This window comes from Lathyrus oleraceus, chromosome 7 (genome assembly GCF_024323335.1).
Source record: "Lathyrus oleraceus cultivar Zhongwan6 chromosome 7, CAAS_Psat_ZW6_1.0, whole genome shotgun sequence".
In the NCBI taxonomy this organism is placed as follows: domain Eukaryota; kingdom Viridiplantae; phylum Streptophyta; class Magnoliopsida; order Fabales; family Fabaceae; genus Lathyrus; species Lathyrus oleraceus.
In genome coordinates this window covers 123,551,353-123,562,204 of record NC_066585.1, presented here as the reverse complement: position 1 = coordinate 123,562,204, position 10,852 = coordinate 123,551,353, and the positions used below count along the sequence as shown (strand labels likewise).

Genomic DNA, 10,852 nt, shown 5'->3' with positions numbered 1-10,852 from the left:
CCTGGGTGTAGAACTGGAGAATGAGACATTTGCGGCATACCAGTCAATGTTTGTTTGTGACATTTGAGACATTTTAAGTTTGTGTGAAATATAATATAAGAGCACCTGAATTTATAGAAGTCATAAATCAATATGGACCATCAATAACTGGCATGCTGATTTCGGAGATATATCTTCAGTTTCGCACCCTATTATCTTGTTTCGGAGATGTATCTCCGGAACTTCTCCTGAACCAGTTCGGAAACAGAACCTTTAAAACATAACTTTTTGTTTTACAAAAGAACAAATGTTGTTATGGGGATGATCAAGAATGCATTAGACACAATATGAACAAATGTTGAATATATTACACTTCATTTATATATAGACACAATTACATACACTTATTTGTCCAGCTAAACAAGAAATTTAAATGAATCGAAACATATGTCGCCGGCTAAATCTATGGATGGTACCTCATTTGACTTTTGTGCATTTGATTCTCTTTCAATGTTGCTCAATTTCTCGAACTCTAGCATCCTTTCCATATAATGACTCGGCCAAGTCTCGGCTATTGTTATTGAATGAGTCGTCCACTCATGTGATGTAAGTGGTATAAGGCATCCCAGTTTCAAGTAAACCTGAACAAAATATCTTGATTTTGAAAATCACCCAATACATATAAATACGATCATTTGGATTTTGAGGTGGGGCGGTGCGCAGTGGGAAAAAGGTTTCTGAAAAACTGTATTGTGTCAGATCAACACACACACTATCATACACACATGCTATTAGGTGATCCGTGTCAGGGAAGCGCATCCATTTTGCCTCCAGTGTCGGACCGCTAAGGCAAGGAACAAGAGACTCATAAACTTCATCAAATTTTTCTCTCTTTCCGTAGAATCGTGTGTATGATTCTTTATGCGTCCTCAACTCTTGAATAAGTTGATGGCGGACAAGTGTATGATTATCTTCTCCTTTACCGAGTAAAGACGAAACTGCTCGATAACCACAATTACCGTCCCCCGCAACATTGACAATTCGTTCGATGTATTTGTGCATAAAAACGAGCATCTCGTCGATGAATATAATTTTTGGTGGAGGCGGCGTAAGAGGTGGTTTGTTAATGCGATCTCCTTTGACAACACTTCTTTGAGATTTTAGAGTTGGTGAGTCGGAAAAAACTTTGTAAACATGTTCAAAATATGAAGGGGGTCGTGTAGTCGAATTTTCTTTCAGTGTAGGCTTCATTTTATTCTGAGCACCTTTTGTTTTTATCGGTTGAGATGGTGGTTTCATGTCGGTAGTTTCCAAATAGGAAATCTTCCTCAATTGTTCTTTGATATGGAGTTTCATGTTGTCATCGACTTTCAAAATCTCTCTTGTATCGCTTCCATTTCGGTCAAAATACAGATATTTTATTTACCGTCATTCATGACACCATCATCATCAAACATAAGTCTCTTCCAATGAGTGCAAACCTCATCCATTGTTATTGGGCTACCAAGTTTCACTTTTTCTTGCAATAACACAAGCACATGGGAGACCATATGTTTTCACAATTGTGCATCCACACTTTGCGCTATCGGAGCCTACATTATCAGCTCGTTTAGCCTCGTGAAAAATATAATTCAAACTCGCTCGAGATATGTTTCCGAACAACTGAGAATACAGAGTGTTGTCTTTAAATTTAGGTTCCATAACCGTGATGCTTCGACCAAATGATATTTGTATCTCATTATACTGGTTTTAAATCATATGGTCCACGGAGTCCCAATCTCTACACAAATCGCCCTTATTATTTCTAAACCAATTTTCAAAGTAGCATGGGCAAACTAAACTTTGATAGTTGTTGTATTTTCAATGTGTCTAACATTACCAATTCATGCACAAACAATTTTATCTTTCACCTAGTCAAGAATTGTGTTTTTCAACATATTTCAACAAATCTGGATAGTTTTCACACACTTTCCTGAAATGCATAACGGAATCGGCATCTAGTTCTTTGTGGAAGAATTTATTATACGACTCCATGCATCCATTATTTTTTCCACAACCACACCCGTCTTCACCATTTTTCCATCTTCGGATTCTATCTATTTCGTCTCTACCGCGGGTTTAACCCGACTTCTCACATTTTTTATTATGTGATACTTACAAAGTAATGTATTAGAACAAGGAAATATTTTGCAACCGATTTCATCAAGGCGGTATCGCGGTTGGTAACAATCACTTTAGGCATCTCACATTAGTCCTTCAACGGTATCTGAATCACCTCTAAGGCCCAAGTAAATTTTTTCTCTTTTTCACACTCAAGAAATGCAAACCCAATTGAATATGTCTTCTCAGTTGAGGTAACACCAACCATCTCTAATAGGTCTTGTAAGTTGGATCAAGTATGAGCATAGTAGAAAATGTGTTGAACAAATTTATTGAATCAGGATAAGTCCAAAATATATCTCGAATAGTAACTTCATCATCACACATTCGGTACCTAGACACTTAACTGTTATCATCCAATAATTTCAAGAGTTATTGCAATTCGGTTATATTCCCCCTAAGCGCCTTGTTAGTTTGGTACCGAATATTATTCACTTGCTTGATATTTGATATATTTTCGGGTCTTTTCCGTTTCAATGTTGCAAGTATATTTTTTGGTTGAACCAAATTTAATGTCATGTCAGCAACGCATTCCTTCTCTTCCGGCATGAGCCGACACACACTAGGATGTTTGACTAATTTTTCATACAAATCATGGTTATGCAAACCACATATGACAATAAATCTTCAGTTTTTGTTTCCAACATGAAACCACGCACCTTAAACGGACACTCTCATTTTCTTGAACCGATGTCGTCTCTTTGAAAAATCTAGAGTGGAATTTCATATTTCCCGCTTCTTTCGCACGTCATTCTCACAAAAGCGCGTCTTCTATCTGAACCATTATCGAACCTTCCAATAACCACATCAAATCCAAGTTTAGAGGCCTCCATATGAATCTATTGAAGCATTTGATCACGAGATTCAAACTTATTCGTTTTTAAATTGGTTCCCGACATCTACCGCCTTCACAACAACACCTTAGACATTCGGAGAAATAACTTATTGGGAAAAATATCAGGGTGCACATATCTAATGAAAACAATTACCACAAAACATTAATAAACGCTACTACTGAAAATAGAACTGGAAAAATGAACACAAACTAGTTTTGAAAATGCATCTCCGAAAAAGTTCATACTCATTTCGGAGATACATTTTCGGTCAAACGCTCGTTTCTTCAGACAAAATGCTGATTAAAGTGAGCAATGCAATGTGAAATAAAAGATCTTTACCTAAAATTCTGTCTTATTTTGCTCCCTTCGATATGATGAACCACAAGATTTGAGATTTGGAGTGAAAAATGGATTGAGAATGGAGTGGCTTTTGGTAAGGGTTTGTGTTGGAAAACAACGATGGCAACAATGATTGTGTGATCATGCAGCTATTTCTTTTATCAGATTATTTCGGAGATATATCTCCTAAGATATCTGACATGCAAAGGTGACAAATATTTCAAAATCTCGCCCTAACTTCCGGAGATGTGATTCCGAAATTTCTACTGAACTGATCAATTATCAATATATTTCTTGAAATGTTCCGAAGATACATCTCCAAAATAAAAATAACTTAACTAATATGGCACCACTCAGAATGGCCTGTTTTATGTGTGCGTTAGAATGCATCCAAAAATGTATATCTTAAAACATTTTAGTATTTCCGCATGGTTCATAAGAAGCATATAAGATGTATTAAAATATCCACTTTTGTAATTTTATAATTTCATAATCATTTGTATTCATCCCATTGATTACACATATTAGATAACTTATAGTCTATTTATTAAACAGTTGAGTTATCAATTATTGTAATCTCATTACTTCTGAAATAAAATTCAGAAATTCTTTCATCAATTCTACATAAAGATTTCAAAGCAAAAACAGCTAATGAAGGCATAAACTCATATTAAGGTAACGAAGATTAAGGAAACTAACCACTACTGCACTATTAATAACAAAAATAGACATGATTTATTCACACATGCATGCTTACATACAACAAAGCCTCATGCAATGCAACTTCATTTCAAGAGGCTAAAAGAAACAGATGACTCTACTCATGTATGAAAATTAAAAGAATTAAAAAAAAAATCATGTATCACTCCAGGTATCATCGTCGTCTTCGCCTTCATCACTCGTGACAACCTGTGTGTTAGTTGATTATGGATGCAAAGTTAGATATGAAATGAAATGCAAACGCCGGAAACAATAGGGAGAACGAAAAACGATGAAATACCTGACGGATTGCATTTGCTTTCTCCAAAATTGCTGTAACTTGGACGTTTGCAGTGGGACCCGTTGAAGTGTTCGACTTTCCTGTTACTGTAGGCCTCAGGTTGAAGGACTGAACCAATTATGATAAAGCAATGTAATAGTTAGATTTGTAACTTCGCAACTTTGCAACAGAATGCTAGGTTAATGAATGTTGGAAATATCGAAATTGAATGTTTGCCAGTTTATCATTGAAATTATACAATGAGGACTTACTTTGGTTCTGATTTGATAAAGGAAATCTTCTCTTTCATCTGTCTCATGTCCCATTCTCAACTGATTAACTTCCTTCTGACTATTCAACTTCGGTGGACCCAGCTGCAGGAAAGACAGAACATGATGAATACTTTGAAAGATTCCGTTGTCCTTCGTGGTTAAATGAATGCAATGTCTAAGAAATAAAGAGGTATTAAGACCGAATTAGTACCTTTTCCTTCAATTTATGTATAACAGTATCATAAGACTCGTGACCGTCTTGATTATGTTGTATTTGCTCAACCTCAGTATGCTTAGGTTGTTCGAAGATATTAGATTCTGGAAGACTTTGAGCTTTGATTCGTTCAGCATCATCGGATATAGAATTTTGTATCTCATTTGACTTGTCCGACTGCGGTTTTGTGACTCTCCATTGTGTTGGAGGAACTGGAGGAGGTGGTGGTGGTGGTCGAGTAGGCTCTGCATAACTATGCGACATAACATCATTACTGTGTTCATGTTGTTGATTGCTTTCATTCTCAACTACAGGATTCACGTTTTCGAAACATGGAAAATCAAGTAAAGGCCCGGATAAGGAAGATTCCACGCGATTCGTATGATCGTCTTTTACGTCAGTGTCATTATTGGACATTCTGTCATGTTCTTTGGTACTTAAGATAGATTCAGTTGATGAGCTTCTGTGAGGAGAATCATGTATGCCGCCATGGTCACTGCTTTCGGGAGTTTCATCGGACTCCCACTGATCAGAGTCATAGTCCGAGCGAGGGGTATGACAATCATAGGATGCACAAGGAGATGATCTACAGAACGTGTCATCACCGTCGGAGTGAGAGCCTGAATCGTCCATCGGAATGGAGGACTCTGGTACCAATTGGAACGAAGGAAACATATCTGTTATACTTTCATGATGATTACTTCCATCGGGAAATTGCAGTTTTAGCTTGGAGGTCTCAAGTCCACTGAGAGGTTGGAAAGATATTTTCATATGTTCGAGTGGCGGTGAAGGAGGGAGTGAATCTATAGGATATCTGAAACTAACTTTCTCTTTGAAGGTTGTCTCAGGATGTAGCTGTCTTACAATGCCATTTTGTTCACTCTGTTCCAATATAACAGATTTCAAAGAACCATAAGGTCCAGATTTTTCGTCAAACGAAACTTTGCGGTTGAAGCTTTTTATTAATAATCTATGGCCAAGTCCAAACACCTGTGACGAGTTTTCACCATTCCTCTGGTCCGTTTCAGCACAATCCTTTGTGTCAGCTGCTGCTGAGAGAACCGTTCCAGATGCAGATACATTTCGTTCTGCCAAAATGTTCCTCTTAGTGTGACCATTACTCTGCTGAGAACCCCGAGAGGTATTTTCAGATGTACAAGCCTGATCATCATATCTAGAACTTGATTCCTTTAGAGTCTGTTGAGTAACCTTTTCTGATGATTCCTGACCCTCTTTGTAAGTTGAACCATTGCTTTTTTGCATTGAATTGCCAAGCGAACCACCATTCATCTCATTATTCGACATCAAAGACCCTTGGTTTAAGGAACTTGACATGGTAAAGTCAGGAGGTTTTGATGGCTCGAGTCCTAATAATCCACCATTAGTCCAGAACCTAACCGAATTATCACTAAAAGACTCTTTATGCGTGTCTTCATATTTGAAGATGTTATTGACCTTACCAGTTTTTTCGTCTGATAATTTTGAGCCAGAAAATGATGTATCAGTACTAATTGGTGCTGACACTGTATCATTAACAGTAGAAGAATCAATGGAGGTATGAGTCCCTACTAAGTGATCCAAAGCAAAATTATCACTTGTATGAGGATCCCTTTCCAAGATGGGACTCGCAGAGGAATGAGAACAAGCTTCACTCTTGGATATTTGTTTGCTGGCAGAAACATCTGATGGACTCACACATCCCAAATTCGATTCATGTGGCTCTGATATGAAATGAGGAATTTCTGGTAGCATGTCAGGAAAATTCCCGAATGTTTCCTTGCTGTAAGGATCATCTGATGGACTCGCAGAGTCCAAATCAGATGCACGTGGTTCTGATGTGAGATGAGGAATTTCTTGCGGCGAGTCAGGCAAATCATTGATTGCTTCGTTGTTTGAGTAAACAGTGTCTCTGGTCACCTTTTCAATATCAAGAATATTTGGCATAGTTGCTGATCCCAAATTAGAAGCATGCGACTCGGACATGAGAGGAGGAATTTCTTGCGGCGAGTCAGGCAAATCATTGATTGCTTCGTTGTTTGAGTAAACAGTGTCTCTGGTCACCTTTTCAATATCAAGAATATTTGGCATAGTTGCTGATCCCAAATTAGAAGCATGCGACTCGGACATGAGAGGAGGATTTTCTTGTAGCGAGTCAGGAATATCGTTGTCAAATAAATTAGAAGGAGTTTGAGTCCCTCCATTTTCAACCATTTCACATGTAGCGTGCGAGGCAACCCGCTGCACCTCTCGTTTTGTTTCATAGTCAAAATCAACTTCAGATTCTGATTCAATTGAGTTAAGAGCATCCATGAAATTATCATTATCAGGCTCACTATCGATATCACCTGTTTGAATCTCTCTGAAGACTGGTTTCAGGTTTCTTTCTTCATTAAATAGAATATCATTGTAACTAATATTTGCTACGCTAACAGCCTCATTAACATGCCGATCCGAGTTTTGTTTTTCCACAAGCCTCTCTGGAGTTTTATCCGTCTCACAAGCTTGACTATTGGATTCCAATATCTCTTCCTTTTCATCCCAAGTAACACCAGATGAAGAAGATGCAACTTGCTTTTCCAATGAATCGTGGGAAATGTTATCATCCATAGGAGGAGATACTGACTTAAGAGTCTCGGTTTTCTGCGTCAACTTTGAAGAGGATGGTTCCTCGCAATCCAGTTCATCAGCTTGAATAGAATTGCTTGGATGGAAAACACATTCAATGTAGCCAGCACCAGACTTTGAATCAAAAGAATTTGAACGATCTTCCAAATCCGATTTCATTGTCATGTCTATTGTAGAGGCAGTTTGTGATGAACTTCGGCCATTGATTGAGGGAGAAATAAATTGCATTCTGCATAGTCAGTACACTATGTAAGTATCGATTTTAAATATCTATAATACGTATATCATGAGTACTTATACAGTAGACACAGAAAATATACCTGCCACTATTTCCATGCATTTGTTCGCCCCTCAAAAGTTCGCTGTTCCTTCGTGACGCCCGTCTCTTCTGTCAAACATTTTTCACATAAGCAAAAATATTTTATCTTTCCAAAGAAATATGCTTCTTTCGGGAACAGAACTTGGTTAAAAACAATCTTCCCACTGAAATGCATGGATTGCTATTGTACCTTGCTTTTCCGGGATTTCCTAGCCTTTTCGGTCTTCTCAGAGTACCGTTCTTCAGAAACTGCAGATACTCTCTTGAAGAAGGTTGGATCGGAATATCTCCTGAAGCAAGATCCTGGGCCACCAGTATCGAATCTGATTGACACAAATATTTCAATAACCAGGACAGAACACTTAATTTAAGCAGAATTAGATGACATTAGTTGGAAACTTATCAACTGTTTATGCTTTAGTATTTAACTAATCGAAATATTCTTAAACAGAAAAACAACATAGAACCGAAAGAAATTCAACATACTTATCAAGCAAGTGCATTCGTGGTGGGTCACGACATTCTTCATATGAATCCATAATAAAAGGAGGCAAGTCATTGTATATGAAATGATTTCGAGCAGTTTTTATGCGTGGATGCCATTCGCAACCTGAAAGGAAACTGGTTTTCATCAAGAGCTCCTATACTACATTGTCTGAGTAAAATCACAAGCAGGACGAGATTGTTGCTTAAAACAACCATACCGGCTGTGTAGGCAAAATGTATGTGACTTGTTTGTGCCAATACAGCTTTCTCCAATGGAGGTAGGGAAGCTTCAATGTTTTGAACACGAATCATCAATCTATGACTCCTAGAAGCCGTTGTCATCACTTGCTCCTGCAGACCATGAAAAACCTCTGCTGCAAAACTACATTTTCAAAAAAGTTTCATCGGTAAAACTCAACATGAACAAAAATAACAGAAAGAAAACTAAACTAAACTACTTAGATCAAATACCGTTCATAACAAGAACAAGGTCTTAAGAAGCATAACGAAAACGTCACGGTTATCAGGGACTATTTCATTATAAACTCAGTACGACATGCAATTACCAACTCGGCATTATAGTTTCTAGTCAGTACTACAACACTTCACAATGCACAATTTTATTCTAGGCCTAAAACTAAAACACTTTCAACGCGCACAACTTTTCAAGAATAATCATATTTTGATATCAAATATGTATCATATCTATGCATCATTGTTTTTATGACAGAAAACACAGACCCTCCTGAACCAGGATTTATATCAAGCCAGACTAAGAATAACCTCTACCCATCATTGTGCAACTTCCTAAGAAATAAGGTTTCAAGAAAGGATGTACAGGATCACACATGCATTCTACCGATGTTTTGCTTAAGCAAAAAATGGAAGAACTTTTAGACAAATTGATTTCTCATAAGTCATAATAATTTGGAGCAACTTGCACCTGATGAACCACTCAGAGTGTTGAGAAGCCAAAATAATTAGAGTGATAATCTAAAGTATAACCAAGGTATAGCTGTATGCAACTTATAATTGTCTACAAAAAGAAATAATAAAAAGTCAAAGAGAAATTTTTAGTTCACCAACAGAAATTTGGCCCAAAAACCTAAGAAAAAGGACATCTTTCTGAACAAAAATTAAGCCAAAGAGCCACATTAAGTCACTTCCAAAATCAACTTTTTCACCAATCCACAACCTCCAAAGCTCCAATCCACTCAAAACAGGAGAAATTAACAAGACCCATTTCCCAAACAACTGAGGTAAAAATTTGCAACTACTATTTGGGAAAGAACAAAAAAAACACAAAGAGTCAAAATTCAAATTGAAAAGAAAAACATACTCAGCAAGATCACCAAGCTGTCTCAAGATCCCAACAAGTCCAGCAACAGCAACACCATCAAGAACAGCTTTAGGGTCTTCTCTATTAACATCTCTATAGAGTTCAGGCACCCCCAAACCAAACTCATTTCTCACCTGCAACCTCACCAGAGGCATCTTCCAAACCCAAAAAAAAAAGACCCTTTATTCTATCTCCTAATAACTCCTTCTAAAACCAATGAAAATGTGGATTTTTGATTGAATGAATGCAAAGGGAAGCAATAAATGAAGGAATGAAGAGAGAGAATGAAAAAAAGATGAGATTTTTAGAGTAGTTAGAGAGAGAAAGTAGGTGGGTGTGTGGATTGGAGCGGCTTAACTAACTGCCAAAGAGAAGGAACAAAGAGATTGAACAGAAGATGGTTAAGTGTACGGATCCATGGGTGTGGTAAGGTAAAGGAGAAGAAGGACATTGCCAACTATGCAAGCCATTCTTGAACGGAAAATCATTGTCTCAGACACAACATAAGGAGGGGACCATTGAAAATACTAAAATACCCTTCTTGTTTGAGTGTAATGCCTGGTGTATCTGGAAAGTGTTGTAGGGGCTAGTCTGCGTAGTGAAATTACTGATATAGCCTTTGTGTCAAGTATTTTGACTATGGTTTACTGGTTTTGGAATTTCAAAAGTGGGAACCACTAACTTTTTTTTTTTTGCCTTTTGGGAATTTGGTCAAAATGGTTAAACCAAAATGCACTAAATTCATAAACACATGAACTTTACACTAGTACTACTATTTCAGATATTTAGAGAATCTATCCGGTTGAAAAAATTTAGTGAGTTTTATTATTTAGTGTGATCTTAATTATCTAGTTTGAATGATTAATTTATTTTGTTTGTTTTAAAATGATTGTAAGATAATATTTTTCTCTGTTGCATAACTATGTATATATACAAGAATAATTTGATTATCAAGATGTTGTTAAATCATAAGAATAATTTGATTATTGCTGAGATTGATTTAATAAATAAATATATAATACATATGAAATATAAAATATATTTATATTTAGAAATGTCTTGATAGTCAACATATGCAGACAAATCTTATTTTACATGGAATTAAAAAGGTTTGGTTTCTAATCCTAGTTCTTTTCATTCGTTGCTTATAATCACTTTCTCTCATTTTTCGTAGTCGTCGGTCGAAATTGACTTCCTTCTATCTTATGCATGAATTTGATCCTCCCTCTCCAACTATTTTCTCTTACCTCATGGTTGAATCTAATCTTCCTTCTCCAATCGCTTTCTCACAACTGAAATTCTCT

At 36.8% G+C, this 10,852-nt stretch overlaps 2 protein-coding genes across 3 annotated transcripts; both read right to left on the bottom strand.

Annotated features, from left to right (window-relative positions):
* Nucleotides 1-576: 576 nt before the first annotated feature.
* LOC127102382 (uncharacterized) lies at nt 577-1,335 on the bottom strand. Its single transcript, XM_051039754.1, has one exon. It carries the CDS (start codon nt 1,333-1,335, stop codon nt 577-579), a length of 759 nt encoding a protein of 252 aa, XP_050895711.1.
* A 2,664-nt stretch (nt 1,336-3,999) lies between these two features.
* Nucleotides 4,000-10,110, bottom strand: LOC127108434 (protein SCAR3). 2 transcript variants are annotated; one of them, XM_051045897.1, is made up of 10 exons: nt 9,549-10,110; nt 8,428-8,591; nt 8,210-8,333; nt 7,914-8,046; nt 7,725-7,792; nt 6,841-7,633; nt 4,777-6,696; nt 4,566-4,667; nt 4,315-4,422; nt 4,000-4,223 (listed from the first exon to the last, which is right to left on the bottom strand). In XM_051045897.1, the coding sequence occupies exons 1-10, from the start codon at nt 9,701-9,703 to the stop codon at nt 4,170-4,172; spliced, it is 3,621 nt and encodes a 1,206-aa protein (XP_050901854.1). In that variant the 5' UTR covers nt 9,704-10,110; the 3' UTR covers nt 4,000-4,169. The 2 variants fall into 2 exon arrangements, with proteins under 2 accessions (XP_050901854.1, XP_050901853.1); XM_051045896.1 differs by having other exon boundaries at nt 4,777-7,633.
* Nucleotides 10,111-10,852: the final 742 nt, after the last annotated feature.

What these genes read in the sequence shown, in the direction of transcription:
- LOC127102382 (XM_051039754.1), bottom strand. Translation starts at nt 1,335, where the DNA reads ATGAAACTCCATATCAAAGAACAATTGAGGAAGATTTCCTATTTGGAA.
- LOC127108434 (XM_051045896.1), bottom strand. Translation starts at nt 9,703, where the DNA reads ATGCCTCTGGTGAGGTTGCAGGTGAGAAATGAGTTTGGTTTGGGGGTG. An exon ending in CGAATGCACTTGCTTGATAA is followed by an intron (nt 8,047 to 8,209) that starts GTATGTTGAATT and finishes TGTGTCAATCAG; the next exon opens with ATTCGATACTGGTGGCCCAG. An exon ending in GGAAATCCCGGAAAAGCAAG is followed by an intron (nt 7,793 to 7,913) that starts GTACAATAGCAA and finishes AATGTTTGACAG; the next exon opens with AAGAGACGGGCGTCACGAAG.